At 36.2% G+C, this 17614-nt stretch overlaps 1 protein-coding gene across 1 annotated transcript in view; it reads right to left on the bottom strand.

Annotated features, from left to right (window-relative positions):
* Positions 1-3014: 3014 nt before the first annotated feature.
* LOC122801350 (nucleolin-like) overlaps positions 3015-17614 on the bottom strand; it is a 345442-nt gene continuing 330842 nt past the window's right edge. The window contains exon 12 of the mRNA XM_044070890.1: positions 3015-3097. Coding sequence (XP_043926825.1) covers positions 3015-3097 — 83 coding nt within the window. The remainder of the gene's footprint in view (positions 3098-17614) is intronic.

The following is a 17614-nucleotide window of genomic DNA, read 5'->3' on the forward strand; positions in this document are numbered from 1 at the left end:
TTGATAGTAGTACTATTTAGCATGCAAACTAGCTGCTCTAAACTTGTCTCCATGCAATGGCATTGTTTTAGCCACACTAAGTTTTATAGATAAAATTTACTATCTCTGCATTTACATTATTACAGGACAATGAAAAGTGGAGGGACTTTTAAAGTCTGATTACCATAAAGGGTGGAAGCCAGTGATACAGCCTTTTAAAATCACAGCAAGAAAGGAGTGAGATGGTTGGGGAAAGATTCAAGCCACAAGAAGCAGACTTCCTAGAGATGGAGAGATCCAGTATTAGAGCTCTAGTCATATGGTTAGAATTTCAGAAACTTTAGGTTAATGTCTCAGTGGCAGATAGAAAGAACAGGGGAAAAATACTGGCAAAGTAAACAGAAATGCACTGGAATGCTGCTTTAAGCAAGCAAATTATTAGCAGAAGACTCTAGAAGCAAAAAGCTATAAAAGTACTGAAGCACAAATATAGGAGCAGAATTCACAATACTGCCACTAATGAAATGCTATCACATACTAAGGCACCAAACTATGTAGAAAATTACCAGTAACTATGCTTATTGGAAAAAAATGCTGTAATAAATGACTAAATGAGGCTTTAATCTGTCGGTAGTTTGCAGTTCCTCCACAACTGTGAAACTAGAAGATTAAAGCCGTGGCATGGTTGAAAATACAAACTGTTAGCTTTTACAATTAATTTAATTTATGGAGATAGAAGTGCAGTATGCTATTTATTGATTTATTTATCCTTTTATTGACTGTGTTAGTCCCACTAGGCTAGTAGCCTCTATTCAGGGGAGCCCAGAGGTAGTATTTATAGTATTAGGGGAAATTTGGCTAGGGCATTAAGAAACTTCCTCTACTTTTTTCAATATGTGCTGTGGGTTCTTTTGCATCCACCTGAGCTACCACCAACTCATGCAGATGGGGCCCTGGTTTAACTTCTCAATCAAAGGGCAGCACACTCAGGAGTGCAACACACCCTTATACTACACTACAGTGTTAGGAATTGACCTGCTTGGTTGGGAATAGAACCCACAGCCTTCTCAACCAGAGACAAGTGTGCTACCTGTTGCTCCACAGACAATGCTACTATATAAACAATGCTAAAGTTTTGCAGTAACATACAATCTTCCCACAACTATAAAGGAAGCTACAAGACTAAGGTTCTAGAATAAACTAAAAAAAATGCAGACAGATAACTTTTTGGGTAAAACATGAGAAAGCACAAAAGTACAAATCACCACACAGGTCACTATGAGAGCAGCTTAAAATATTTAAGCAGAGTTTAAATAAAAGCTTTTTTTTCTTCCCTTTTGATGAAAAACTTATTTCTCACACTTATGGAGTAAGACGCTGTCTGGTTCGATTCTCAGCTAGAGCGTCTTCTGCGTGGAGACATATGTGAATGGGCATACCTTCATTGAAGGTTGTGCATCAGAGCTGGCAACTTGGCACGTAATAATCAACTGCCAATCATTAGTGGACCGGAGTTCCGCTGTGGCGACCCCTAACTGGGAAAAGCCGAAAGACACAACAACAACAATGGAGTTTCCATTTCTCTAAACTGATGTTCTCTGTTTTCTTTAACTACTTGGATTCATACTGAAGTAAGGAAATAAAGGTATGCATTCTACTTGTTTAATGAGTGACCCAGCTATAGCTGAAATGGCAAGTGATTTATACCTTGTAAAGAAATATTCCTATATTCCAAGAAGTCTCGATGCATTTCTAACAGGTACTATTAATGCTCTGAGCTTCCTTTATGAGGTTTTTGCACAGAGTGAACTGTCCTTTCAGCTTGAGTATTTGTCTATGGATAGGTAATACTTAGAGCCACATGATGAAATTCACAGTGATCTGGACATTTCACAAATTCCATACTTGCATACTGTGGAGTATTATGTGCTATTACCATACCAGGAATTGTGCCTCTGGAAAGGGCAGATTTAAGTGCATTAATCACACTATTGTGTACATTATTTCATAACTTTAGATCCTCAGGAACCTTTGAATGCTAATCTGTACATGTTGAGCCCACACAATTGCCATACAAGTCTGTTAGAACATTACTCAGTGGTCTTCCTAGAACTGAATAAGGAATTACTTCTTCTTTTGGGTTATAGTTCTGATACATCCCATACACAGAACAATCTCTTACTTTTTTATTGGTTTTCAATGACATTCCTACCATATCACAAACTGTTTACAATTCACAAGTCCTACGTGTGCCTCATGTATTCTTGCCAGGTAGGTATTATCTGCTTTAGGCTATGCACACTGTATTTAAGTTATTTATTTTCTAAACAAAAGGTAGCACTGCATTTTTCTCAGAGATGACTTATGTTGTAGCCAGACTTTCATTACTATGTATCAGAGCATTCTCATGGTAGGAACTTTCTCAGCACATTTTTGAAACTCTCAAAGCTTCCTTTTAATCATAAGCAGCTGTAGAATAATTTAGTTTATTTCCAGTTCTACTGCCAGAATATTTTCTTGCTGCTCTGGTAGATATTCATGTCTCAGCATATCTGTTATGTGATTTTCTTTCTCTAGTTTACACTTCACAACAAAATCAAACTTCTGTGTCTCAAGAGCATTACCTGCATTCTTAGCAATACCTTCTGCAAGGACTTTAACATGTTTTACAAACTTTTGTGCTGTTTCTAGCATCTTTTCACGTATACTCATGAAACTTTTCACACTGCAGTTCTTCTCTGTCACTCTTAAAGGTTCTTGATGCATGATCACCTGTTTTACCTGCTTGCAGTATCACTGCACCTTGAATCATTCTGTTTGGCATCTATTTGTAATATGACTAACTTGCTGCATTAGAATACTTTTCTTTGTCACTTTGGTTATTAACTTTTTAAAATATCAAGGCTGTTTGCTTATTCTTTACATGAGTATGGTTCTGCTCCATGTTCCAGGGATTGTTTTCAGTGGCAAACACACTTCTCATGCATTATTCAAAGAAATCTCATTGCGTACTCTTTGTCCTCAAGAAGATGGGTCTACAACTCTACTACTGCTCTTATTTTCCCAATGTCTTGTTCCAAATCTTCAGATGTTAAGACATAATTTACACAGCTCAGTTCTGTAAATTGAATGTTGTAACTCCTTTTATTCAGGTCAATGCTATTTTCTCTTAGTCTCTTGAATGACTCAGTAAGTCATAACATCATGCTCCTCTCTAATTTGATCTCAAACTAGTATGTGTTTACTTAGAGCAGTGATGGCAAACCTATGACACCCGTGTCAAAGGTGACATGCCATAACATTCTTGGGTGACATGCCAGCATTCACCAACACCCAAGTTACCAAAGAAACTGAACAAACAAAAATATAAGATGTATGCGACCCAGTACCACCCAGAGTTTAAAATCTCACCTTCTGTATTAGCATGTTACCTGTCATAATGGCAGCTGCATCGTTCAGTTGCCTTCCAACCACTGCACTGGAAGCTCATTTTCAAGGTGCAAGTGCAGATGATATCTGCAACCACAGTCTCATAAATCAGAGTATGTGTGAAATCAGATTTTGCATTCATTGTTCATGTGAACAAGAAGTGTGTTAAATTATCTTGTGCCAGTTCAACAACACTGCTGCAAAGGTAAGGAAGTAGTTATTAACCTCAAGGAAATCGGAGCAGGGACTATCAATACAACCAGGATCCTAAATGCAATACAATGTGGACACACTGACTTCAGAAAACAGTTGTAAAAAGTTTTATTAAAATAAAATATTGTGGATGTGTGTTAAATTATGTGAATTTTTATTGTATTGTATTTGGGTTCAAGGAAGTAGTTATTATCAATAAGCAATTGGTTACTCTTGTAAAAGTTGACAACAAATTGTTTTTAATACATGTCAAACATAAACCAATAGATAATTTATGATTTGCATTCTGATGGGGTCCGGTTTCAAACTTATGAGGCACTTTGCATAAAAAAAGCAAAGCCCTCCATAAGTGAGCAAACAGTTATTTGGCAATACACCTGTGGAAGAAAAATGTTCTTTTAACATTCATTCTCTACAGGTTAAAGTTAAAGCAAAAACAACAGACATTGGCTTGTATAATTTACAACCAAGAACTTAATGAAATTAAAATAATAAATTGTACCATTTATTGAATGTAAATGTGATACTGTATGCATAAGAATCGTTGTGTTTGTAATTCCTCTGAAGATGTCATGAATGGCAAAACATCAGGAAAAATGGATTTTGAAATTGTGAAAACTCTTGAAAAATTATAGAAGTTGTACATTTTTATTTCTTTAATGTTCTGGCTAGTCCTGTTTTGGAGGAAAACCACTAACAAAGAACCAATAGAAGCAGGCAAAAACACTGGTACTGACCACTTTATTACTAAAAACCAGCAGTTAAGGGGTTTTGTCTTGAAAAAAGACTTCTTCAGAATTGCTTACAACCAAAGTTTCCACAATTAAATACTTAGGAAACATCATGTCATATGATCCACACAACCAATAAAAGACCATGCTTAATTAAATATTACGCTTCTATGGAGCTTTTCGCCCCGGGCCTCCACTGTAAATGGACCTGTGTCCAGTCGGACTATCCCAGAAAACAAATATAAAATAAAAAAAAATAATAATAAAAAAAATATTAAGCATGCTGTTAAGCCAACTCAAAAAAAAAATTTTTTTTTTTTTTACAATTTAGATGGATTTGAAAATACTTGTAAAATACAATAAAATGAACAAACTATCTATAAAAATTAAATTAATATTGTATATTGCCATAGGAGAAAATGTATATATATATATATATATATATATATATATATATATATATATATATGTGTGTGTGTGTGTGTGTATGTGTGTGTGTGTGTGTGTGTGTGTGTGTGTGTGTGTGTGTGTGTGTGTGTGTGTGTGTGTATGTGTGTATAATAAAATACATAGGAAACCATCCAATGATTTTTGACCACACAAATTATATCATAAATATTGTTAGAATAAGTAATAATAAACGGTTTATCAAAATGCAACTCATCAATCTCCTGTAGTTAGGTTAGCTTGTATGATTACTGATGATGTAATGTTCCAACAGGAGGTTGATAAGTTGCTGGTAATGTTCCAGAAACAAGGATACACTTTGGATTTATTAGTTAAAGTCAAAGAAGAGGTTTGTAATAAGAGGGACAGTGGGATTTTTTTATCCTTAGTTCCAAGACCTAAAGGAAACTTCCAGTCAGTTATAAATAATGAGTTGGTAAATAAAAATGGGGTTTCAAGCCATTTTGATAAACGCTTTGTTGTTACTTATTCTACTAACATTTATGGTATAATTGATGTGGTCAAAAATCATTGGCTGTTTTTTACATCCATGGAGGAGTTAAATAAGAGTATTGGGTACTTGCCGAAAATAGTGTTTGAAAGGGCAAAAGTTTCAAGAATTTATTGGAGATGAAGTTGTCCAGCTTTGGTGAAATTAGACCTAAGGGTATGTTTAGATGCAATCATTGTAACCAATGTCGACATATATTGGTATGTGGATTTTTTTATATCAATAACAGGAACTTTGTTGATAGAAGACATTTCAATTGTGATTCTAGTGGGGTAGTATATGCCGCTTTATGTAATTCCTGTAATGCACTTTATATAGAGAAAACTGGGTCTATATTAGAACATCGAAGTTTCACAACTTCGAATGTTCTAATATCGATCCCTATTCAGCAAACGCTGACAACATCGAACATGCAGAACAGCAAATTTTTTCCTAGGGAAAAAAATTGCTGTTCCGAAACACATACACACAACACAAGCACACCAAACAAACAGCAATCCACACACATACACCTAAAATTTTACAGCTAGCCCTACACTAAACTGTACAAACACTACTAACTATCCATTTACCTTAACCCAAACCCTAACCCTAAGGTCCGTCACTATCGCACACTCACCTCACCCATGCCCTAACCCTAACTCACCTACCCTGCCCTAACACTCACATCCACACAATCGCACACTTACCTGACCCGTGCCCTAACCCTAACTCACCTACCCTGTGCCCAATCGCACACTTACCTGAACATGACCCTTAACTTTCCACCACAGTGCTGAAAACAGCGAAGTGACAGAAACGGACAACCAAATTCTTTCCCTAGGAAAAAATGTGGTTTTCTGTCGTTTCGCTATTTTCAGCGTTCACTGAATAGGGGTCAATATTAGAACATTCGAAGTTGTGAAACTTTGATGTTCTAATATAGACCCGGAAAACTTCCTGTAAATTAAAGGATAGAATATACGAACATGTAAATGATGTGGCAAAAGGTAGGATGTCCAGTGCATTATATAGACATATATTAAATGCCCCAGGTTATAAGTTTTATTTTGTAGTATTGGATTCTGTTGTGAAGGGCCTAGGGGAATTATTTTAGATAAGCATTTAAATAAAAGGGAACTTATCTGAATTCTTGGACTTAATGCTTTGGAGCCACCAGGGTTGAATGAATCTTGCTCTATAGCACCAATATTAAAGTTAAAAAGTCTAAAAGGCTGATTTCCTATGTATTTTATTACACACACACACACACACACATATATATATATATATATATATATAAATTATATATATATATATATATATATATATATATATATATATATTTTTTTTTTTTTTTTTTAATACATTTTCCCCCTATGGTAATATACAATAGTAGTTTAATTTTTATAAAATTTTAGTTTTATTGTATTTTTAAAAGTATTTTCAACTCCATCTAAATTGTAAAAAAAAAATATTTTTTTGAGTTGGCTTAACAGCATGTTTAATATTTAATTAAGCATGGTCTTTTATTGGTTGAGTGGCTCATATAACATGATGTTTTCTAAGTATTTAATTGTGGAAATTTTGGTTGTAAGCAGTTCCGAAGAAGTCTTTTTTCAAGTCAAAAGTGCTTAACTGCTGGTTTTCAGTAATAAAGTGGTCCTTACCGGTGTTTTTGCCTGCTTCTACTGGTTCTCTGTTATGGAGAAACCTCAAATTAAAAAATCCTGATTGAGTGATAAAGGAAGTGGTTGAGGCATTATTGACAATAATGGCAAACCATTGTGTCATTTGTCTCATGAAACAGCAATAAGCAGAAAGTGGAATGTAAAAAGGCTTTTTGATACCAGTCATCACTGGCTTTTGAAAAAAGTGATGATAAAAGAAAGAAATGTCGTAGCAGCTATACCACAATGAGTGTCAATCAAATAACTTCCTTAAATTCTTAAGAGGCCCTACAAATTTAACATCAGCACGTTTCGGCATTGTTCACTCCATAGCTCAGCATGCAAAGGCCCTCAGTGAAGGAGAATTTATTAAAGACATTCTTCTAAAATGTGCACCTTTTTTGTTTCGAGATATGAAAAATAAAGATGCTGTTATTAAGTGTCTTTCTGATTTACCACTCAGCAGAAATATGAAAGACAGAGTGATGACAATGATCTTCCTGATCTACAACATCAATTAAAAGAAGACGGAAATAATTGTAAATATATTTTGACGTCACCTCATCGGCTTGGTTGGCCATCATTACTAGATTTTCCAGTGGTCAGACAATGAGAGAGGAGCTGGTAAAGCTACAAGTAGTGCCATTAAGTACATCAGGGAAAGAAATATGCAGCATTGTTCTAAAAATATTCTGTGACCTAAGCATTGATATGTCTAAAGTTGAGTCTTTGATGACAGATGGGGCACCCAATATGGAGAGAAAAAAGGTCAGATTTGTGAAACTGTTTATGGAAGTTATTGGACATCCAGTTGTGTCTTTTCATTGCATTATCCAACAGGAGGTGTTGAGTGCCAAGGTAGGATTCACAGAACTACATGATGCAATGACAGTTGTAATAAAAATATTGAATTTAATAGCTGCTTGACCACTTTACAAGCAAGAATTTTCTGCATTAATGCAGGAAGTTGAATCAAATTACAGCAGACTGCTGATGTACAAAAATGTGAGGTGGCTGAGCTGAGGAAAAGTCCTCAAATGATTTGTGAAGTGCTATGAAGAAATTAACTTATATGTTGAAAATAAAAATGTGGAACAGTTTCCTCAGCTCAGAAATTGTACATGGGTCAGCAGATTGATATTTTTATAGGCCTCTCAGTTCATTTGAATGAACTGAACTTAAAGTTATAAGGTTTTGGTGAAAATATTGATATGTTTGGATACATAAAAGCCTTTGAAACTAAACTTCAACTTTTCAAATGAGATGTGGGGACTAAAACCTATGAATATTTTCCTCAACTAAAAAAAATATTTCAAAGAGGTCGGCTTGGATGTGCAAAATGAAATGGAACCCTTGCATATAAAGTATCAGCACATTTTAAACTCAATAATTGATCAGTTTGATGGAAGATCTATTCAGTTCAGAAGTTTAGAACAGACAAGATAATTAAGTATCAGGATGCAGTAGTCTATAGTACTATGGAATTAAATGATTTCCAATGCCTACAAATTGAACGATTAGAGCTGAAGTTAGCAGAGTCCTCTGCTAGCATCTGGACTCAGAGGTTTGTCAACCTGAGGTCTAAACTTGAGGATCTGGAAGAAAATCACCTGCAGTATGCACAGTGCCTCTACAAATGAGTAATTTAGAATCCTTGGAACTGAATACTAGAAACTTTTCGCACCCTTAAAAATCTAGCAATGGCTTTACTCACAATTTTTTCCTCTACATACTTTTGTGAGACCTTATTCTCAGCATTAAACAGCATTGAAATTGACAAATGAAACTGACTGACAGATAAAGTTAGTGCTGCATGCTTGGGCTTGAAGTGCACAAAGTACCTGCCTTTAATTTCAGACTTGTCTATTAAAACTCAGCAACAAAAAAGTCACTAATTGATGTTAATCAAATCAAATGCAATGTGCTCCATATTTTTTCAGTTCAATTCAAAATTACTATTAAAAGTAGTGTAAATTTTAAGTGCACTATTTTAAGCCCAATTATCAGTGTGCACATAATTTTCTCTATTGTAAGTCACTGATTTTTCTTTTAATTTTATAATACATAGCACCATACATAATTGGATTGGTGTGTTTTTTTTAATGAATACGTAAAGAATTGTTACTCTTTTGTTCAGGGGTTGGGTGACATGCCAGCAGAGTCAAGTTAGGCATGTTCAAATTTTTGACATGCCAAGCCCAAAATGTTCATCATCACTGACTTAGGATTTCAGTGCCTTGAAGTCTGTTGATTATCTGTAGAACAACTCAATGAAGCACTTCAGGTTATTGAAAAAGATATGAATTGGAATACTCAGAACTCTGAACCCTCACATAACTGAATTATAATGAGCAGCTTAAAACTTTCTTTATGAAGTCTTATTTGCCAAAATAAAATGCTATTGCCATTTGATATCTGCTTTTTGTATGTTATTGGTCATTTGTGTACCACATAACATGAAATGATTGTATTTATATTGGGTATTTTATGACATCCAACAGTTCTGATGAATTCTCTTAATGGGAAGAAAGCAGTCAACAACTATGGATATTTCTTATTAAAGTGTTCACCTACATTTCCTTGTGGCTTACTTCATTTCTGACTGTTAGCACCAGTGATGCTTGGTTCCAGTGGTGTCAGTGATTTCTTTCATCCTCTTGGCTGTTTTTGGTGTTTTATTTTGTTCCAGTTTGTGTTTTTTTATTTGCCAAAATCCTTGATTGATAATAAGCACAGAAAATATTTGGACCCTTGCACATTAGACACCACTTATTTAAATGTAGAAAGACAATATTAACTTTTTAGCTGTATTCATGTCTAGTGGATCTGTACAAATACAAATGTTATTTAATTTTACTGCAGTAGGCATGCTATTGGCCCATTTGGCATGCTCAAGCTGTTTTGAATCTGTACCTTTTTTCTCCATGTCGTTTAACTTTCTCTTGATTCTGTTCCTCAAAGCTACTTGAACACATTCAAAATGGCAACATTGTATGATCTGGTTGAATAGGAGTAAAGTAAACTTCTGGCAAAAAGCCTAAGCCAGTATAAAAATCATTACAGTAACCAAATTATCATTTTTTTTCCCCATTTGTTTATCGGGAAAATATGACTGGGTCTAATCAGACCTGTTTCCAGCAGAGCCCTGGGGAGAAAAGCTCCACAGTTAAGTTTCTAAAAGCTTACACAAGTGTTAACAAACATACACATATAAAAAAGCATTACACGAGTGTTTTGACAAGAATGTACAGAAGTGTTTTGACAGACATCTCCATATAAATATTGTTATACAATTTAATAATATTAACAAAGTTTCACTGGGGAAAACAATCATGTATAGTGCAATTTGGAAGCTAGGTAAGTTATAAATAGACATAGAATGAGAATAGCAGTGGAACAGTAGGAGAATAAAGACATTGAATAGTAGAGTAAGGGAGGGACGGAAGGAGGAAGAGATAAGGGGTTTAAGGGGAAGGATGATAATAAGGAAGTACAAGGAGCGATCAGTCAGGCTTACTACAGGGGCATAGCCATGTTAGTTTGAAGTGTTCCTTAAGGAGTTCTTTGAATTTGGATGTGCTTTTGGTATTGAGAATGTTTTGAGGTACATTGTTCCAAATCTTGGCCACTTTCTGGGAGAATAAGGAATCACCACATGTGCTGTTAGACCTATTAACCTTTAAGAGAGTTTTGTCAGATGACCTAAGAGACCTACTTCTTGAGTATGGTTGGATAATGTTGCTAATATAAGGGCAGTTTTCTGGGTGGTGAAGAATGGAGTGGGTTAGTAGTAACTGGTTGTAGGTTAGTTGGTTGGGTAGTTCAAGCCAATTATGATGGTGAAGTGAGGTACAGTGATGGGTCCTGGTTGGCTGATTAGCTGCAAATCTGGCTGTTTTATGGTAGCAGGAATCCAGTTTGGCTAAGTCAGATTTTCTTAGATTGATAAAAATGGATGAGGCATAAAGAAGACTAGATAGCAGGTGGGTTCTACTGATGGTGTGACGGGTGGCTTCTGTAAGGAAGGGCTTGATCCTGTAAAGGGAACCTAGTTTAAAGTGCACCTTCTTAGTAGCTGAATCAAGGTATTTATCAAATTCAAGGTCCTTGTCTATGATTATACCCAGTAGTTTAGTTGAATAAACAGACTCAATATAGGTGTTGTTAGATGTAAAAATGGTGAAGGAGCTAAGGTCAGGGGATTTGCTGCCATTGGAAAAAATCATCAGTTTGGTTTTTGATGGGTTAACTATGAGCTGAGATCGGCTGAGGAAATTTTCAATGTGTAGGAAAGATTGCTGATTTTTTTGTAGAAGAAAAGGTAGTGTGTGAGCAAATTAGTGAGGAGTCATCTGCATATTGGATTATGTTTACATGTTTTGTGGCTGTGTGTAGCTTATTTGTGAAGATTGTAAACAGGAGGGGGCCTAGTATTGAACTTCGATGTACACATACAGCTATAGGTAGTAGAGGAGAGAGTTCATTTTGCCATCTGAGAGCTTGTTGCCTGTTAGATAGATAACTGATGAACCAGGAGATGGTAGAGTGTGAGAGGTTATAGGAGGTCAATTCATGGATGAGTTGTTTATGGGAAATTGTACTGAAGGCCTTGGATAAGTCGAATATGAAGGATGTGAGTGACCCAGTGTTCCTATGTTAGTTAACTGTGTCTATAAAGCTAATCAGGGCTGTAGTTGTACTATGTTTGGGGTGGAATCTATGTTGGGTAGGGGAGAGGAGATTGCTTTTAGGAGGTGGTTGAATAGTTGAGAGTGAATGCATTTTTCAAGTATTTTTGCTAATGGGGAAAGTAGGGAGATGGGCCTGTAATTAGTAACGCCTATTGAGCTACCTCCTTTATGGAGTGGGATGGCATGGGATACTTTCCATAGTGAAGGTACATATTGCTCTGTGATAGATCTATTAAGTAGTATAGTGATAGGGTAAGCAATGGGATTGGCAGTGAGTTTAATGTATTCACAGGGAAGTAGGTCAGGACCAGGGCTAGAGTTTTTAAGTTTGGCTAGTAGTTTTCTGATATGGTGGGTTGGTATAAGATGGAATTTGAAAGATTCTGGGTTATTTTTAAAAGTGAGGGGAAGTGCTGATTGGTTATTGTCATTCTTGTCCTTGACCAGCATTAATTTGAAGTTTATGAAGTGGTTATTGAATTGTGTGGCTATACTGTCAGTAGAGTTTGCTTTGCTTGGGGAGGGAGTGGGGGTCTGGCCAGGTTTAAGAAGTTGATTTATAGAACTCCAGAATTTTTTGGGGGGGTTTGTGGTGCCTAATTTGGATAGAGGCGTAGTACTGTTTTTGTCATACTTGATCTGTTTATTTGCTAATTTGTGAAGTTGCTTGTACTTTAGGAGTGATTCAGAGGTATTAGTGAGTTGGAATGTTAGCAATTCCCTGTCCCTGTGTTCAGTAGCTTTCTAGTCTCTGATGAGAGCCAGTATGCGTAGTTTGCTTTTGTATGTATTTTTCTTAATGGGGCTAGTGAGTTTAAAGTGGAGAGGAATTGGCCATTAAAGTATTGAACTCCTAGGTCTAGTTGAAGGTATTTAAAGGGGGACTAGTCTACTTGCTGGAGCAGTGTAGAGAAATTTTCAGGGGTGAAATTTGATTTGTTGCTGACAAGTTTGAATTTGGGTATGTTGTGGAGGAAGGATTGTTTTTTAACAAGGAAGGTAGGTGAGTGGTCACTCAGGGTGTCTGGGAGACAGCCTGCTAGGTATGAGTTGGGGTTAGAGTTGCTGAGCACCCAGTCAAGTATAGATTATTTCTTGGAGTGTTTGTCAACACTAGTTCAGTTGTACTGAGGATTAACTGTGTAAAACCACAGAGGTTAATATGATTAATGGGAGTGTTGGAGTTGACAGTATTCCAATCGAAGTTGAAGTCACCCATTATAATAGTTTCTTGTCTTAGTGTAGAAGTTGTCCAGCTTAAAGATTCTTCTATGGTAAAGGAGCAGTTACCTGGAGGTAGGTAGATAGCTTTAATGTTGATAGATTTATGAGGGTTGATCTGTAAGTGGTAATTAGGGCTTCTATATTTGTTGTTCCTGGTGGGAGTAAGTTTAGTTTCTCAAGTTTGAGGTGGTTTTTGCAAAGAATTGCTATACCACCACCATGTTTAATAGGTCTATCTAGCCTGATAATATTGAAATCTGGGGGCAGGATTTCCTGATCTTGGATATGTGGCTTAAGCCAGGTTTCGGTTATAACTGGTATATATAGAGAATAATGGGAGATAGTGGCATGAAATTCAGTTGTTTTGTTCAGTAGACTTCTAAGGTTAAAGTTCAGTATTGTGAGGTCAGATGTTTTGGTTAGTGAGTAGTTGTTGGGAGGAATTGGTAAAGCTTGCATATGTGGAGCTGTGGGAGGACAGTGAAGGGGACCACACTTGAAGTATGTATTCACACTGAGAATTATTTTTACCATACAAAGACCTTAATTAGACAAAGAACCCAAAATTAATGGTACAACTTTAATTTAACTTCATGGAATGCAATCATGTTTTGTATTCTTTTATTTGTACATAAGTTCTTTCTGAACTTTCAATTTTACATAATTACCTAAATAAGTAAGCAGCTTTGCACATTATCTACTTCAGGTTGCTTCTTTAATGTTCAGTGTTTTGAATGTTAGAGCTGATATTATGATCTTAGCCATTGTCTAACCAAAAAAAAACTTTACCTATTAATTTTAATCTTTTCTTTCCACATTTGCATGTCAATTCCTGATTGTTGCCTTTCTGTACTTACCTTGTTGCTATAAAGTCTGAGTACATTCTCAACACAAATCATGTTCATTAACAATCATTTTCATGACTTGGTTCCATTAATGCAATCTTTTGACTAAAAATCAGTTTCTTGCATTCTATACACTTTGACAGAAATATTTTATTTTCCACAGCATCTCAGTATGTGATTAATTGTAAAATATATTTTATACTGCTTATAGTCAGATCTGCTACATGAGTTTTCTTCTGTACCAGATGTTCTCTGTTTCATATTTGTCAGAGATTCCTGAATTTGTTCTGCACCTTTAAGCTGTTTTCATTGTTTTCATCTTTGAGGCCTTTCCTCGTGTGCATCAAACACTTGAGTGAGGTTTTTAATTTTGGGGCGGTAATTTCATTAATTCTATATACATCAATCACTTTGCTTAACATTGGATCTTGTTCTCTCATTAGTCTGTCCCTTGTTTGATCATTAACAACATCAGATGCACTGCTTTCCAAACTTGATTAATCATGTAACTCATCAAGTTACAGTCTTTGCCAAGATCCTTTCATTCAGTAATACAAGCATCAGTAGACTCACTGGAAACCTATACTGTGTGAAGAACAAAGACTGAATATTTAGCAGATTGTTTCAAGGCTGACAGTATCTCAAACATTTGTAAACTTATAAAAATGTGTAAACCTCGGTATTCTCTCTTCCCCCAGTTGAAATTCTGATGTGGCATCAACTTTCCCATGAGATATGCAGACACATAGCACCTTTACAGTTTTTTTTAGGGGGGGATTTCCAGTCCCACTTTGGAATATTTCAAATTTCAGATGAGTACTCTGAAGATAGAGGTTTCTGGGTAACAGCAGTTGAATCACTTCTTAAAAAATACTTCTTTTCAGTTAATTTTGGCACTGTGTAATATATAGGTATCCAGGAGGCCATAAATGAAAAGGCTCTATATTATAAGATCGAATGTTTAGGTGATTGAACACCTAAACATTGAACTTGTAATATCAAACCTACAAATTTCGAATGGTGCAGGGAAACACGTCAGTTGGCCACAAAAATAAAAAAATAACTTTATACCCAAACAAAGTGGGGAGCTTCACCCCCCCCCCCCCTCCGCCGAAGTAGACAAAACGGCAAAATCCAGTGAACAGCCAAGGGAAATCTTTGCCTGCATTAAATCAGCCATTCGCTGTTTTTTTGCTTTTGATATTACAAATTTGATGTTTAGGTGTTTGAACACCGAATCATTCGATCTTGTAATATAGATCCAAATGAAAAGGATACAGGTTATAGGCATTCGACTACATCAATATTTACTACAGTCTGCACAGTAGGTACAGGATACCAGATCATACAATGTACATTTAGACTCCACCATGGGATACAAACAACAAATCTCTTAGCTATACTTACAGATTATAGGGTGCACAAGATGAAGTGACACCAGCTGTGAGGGGACTAACAGGAAAACAAAGCATGGTGAACCTTGAGGGAAATATACTCAAGAGTATTAATATGGTGAAAAAGAATGCAAGGTATTGCGGAATACGTGGTAGAAAACATAGTGCAACTAGAATGTTTGGACGCATAAGAAGTTTAACATGGATATGGGCCACTTAGGTTAAATGGTGGCCTTGGGTAATGGCCACTATGATTTAAGATTGTGCAGTGGTTAACATGTAGAGATACAGAGCAGGTTCTGGCTGTGGAGATAATATATTTTCATGGTGCTGTAATGATATCAAAGATAGAGACTCAAATATAAGATAATCTACCATCCTTCAATAAAAGATTGTGAGGCGTGATCCTTAAAGACTAGAGGAGATATATCTTACTAAGGAAGGGTATGAAAAGTTTTTAGCTAACTAAAAATGAGGATAGCATTGTGCTTTGTGGGTGGAGGTGAACAGGTTACCCATATATGGTTAAAAGACAGACTTAGAAGTCAAGAAATATGTAAAATGGGAAGCAGTTGCCCTGAGGAGTGCCATTTTTGTGGGATTGGTTGGAATTGATTACCTTAACAAATCAGAGGTTGCAACAAACCATGAAGTTTACCTCCTTTGTGCATTTATAAGCTATAGCTTGTTAGATACTGACATTAATCCATTTTAGGCATTCTTGTTACATACATCACCACTGTAATTAATTAACTTGTGAACTTGATGACTAGAAAACTAATAAATGCATGGCAGTAACCATTTTATCCAAGATGGTTGCCTTATGTCTTTATAATACAGGAGCAAAAAAGTTGATTGTTTGCCCCTTTGGTGATGAACTGAGATCTGAGACAGCCAGTATCAGTTTTATAAATGCCAACTCTGCAGCCTAATCTTTATTTGTCAAGTTCTGAATAAATGAATTAATAGTATCTTGACTGAACTACCAAAGTTCATGGTAATAACAAGGATGGTCTTATGCTGTACATACATGAGTATCACCATAATGTGCCAGTTATCTGTAGATAAACTGACATTGCATTTGCAAATATAGGTGAATTAAACAAATATGTATTAAATAAATAATTACTTAGTGTATCTTGCCCCAAACCCTTCTTGCAATGAAGACAGTATAATATGTTTCTGAAAAGGTCATATAGTTGATTGTGTATACATTCTCCCATAGGTTTTGAAACAGTTGAAATAGAATTATGACTTATTGATTGGTTGTTAGGCTTGCACTTTCTCATTTTAAAATATAGCTTTTATGTCCTTCAAAACTCAGGAAGTGCAACCTGTTTAAAGATATATTGAATCTTTCTGCAGCATCTATGTAAGCAGCCTTTAATTTAACCTTCTGTGAAGCTTGTTTTGCTTTTCTTAAAATGAAAGACCTTTAATCACAGTTATAAATCTGTCTGTGCAGAGCATGTTGGTGTAGGGCATGCTCATTGTAAGCCACTCTAGCTAGGGCATGTTGCTTGGCCAGCATTTGCTACACTCACACAACTCCTACTCACAACAGCTGGATGGCAAAGTGCATAGTTAAACAATATGCAGGCTGAGTCAAACAACAATCAGCTCAATGTCAAGGAAATTGCTTTATTTGTTCTTTTCTCCTCATTGTCATCCAGATTTACTTCCATACAGTACAGAGCTCTATTCAATTTGGTTGATTTCATGACTGTAGTTTAGACAATATCCTTGGAAACCTCCCAGATCTTCTTATAATCTTGGAAATATATTTAGTTGTTTGGACCAACAACAGTCTACTTTCTCCCATGTTCATAGGTTTATAGGTTCATAGGTTGGTACTAGGCTATCGGCCCTAGGACCTATGCAAGCCTAGCCATAACAATTCCATGGATATTTCTTCCCACAATATTTACTTCTCTGGGTCCCTGTCTAGCAGGGCAACTGACATGATCCCTGGGGTGAATTTCCTATCTCCCATCCAATCATCAAGGTTCCTTTTGAAGAGGGCCAATGAGGCGCTCTGCTTGACATGTATGGGCAGTCTATTCCAGAGTATGGGGAGTCCCTGGGTCAGGAACCTATCCCTCCAGCACGTTTTGTTCATTGTGATGACAAGGTTTAGATCCCTGGAGCGTGTGGCTCTGAGGGATTGGGATTTCTTTAAGTGCAGCATGTCCAACAGCTCAGGGTTTGACATGGCCTTGTATGTTAAGCAGAGATCACCTCTGAGTAGACGATATGCCACAGAGTATAGCTGGAGTTTTTTTAGACGGTCAGCATATGCATCTGCTTTAGGCCTGTGATTCTTTTAGTGAGGTATTTCTGTGGCCTTTCCAGCTGTTACAGACGTCTTGTGAGGTACATACCAAATGGGGCATTATACTCTATAATGGGTCTAATGAGGGATGAGTACAGTGGGACAATGACCTCCTTTTTTCTGGATGAAAAGCCCTTAGTGATGAGGTGTGCCACATAGAAGGATTTCC

Source organism: Protopterus annectens, chromosome 4.part1, assembly GCF_019279795.1.
Source record: "Protopterus annectens isolate FY-2018-M chromosome 4.part1, PAN1.0, whole genome shotgun sequence".
NCBI classification, from domain to species: Eukaryota; Metazoa; Chordata; order Ceratodontiformes; family Protopteridae; genus Protopterus; species Protopterus annectens.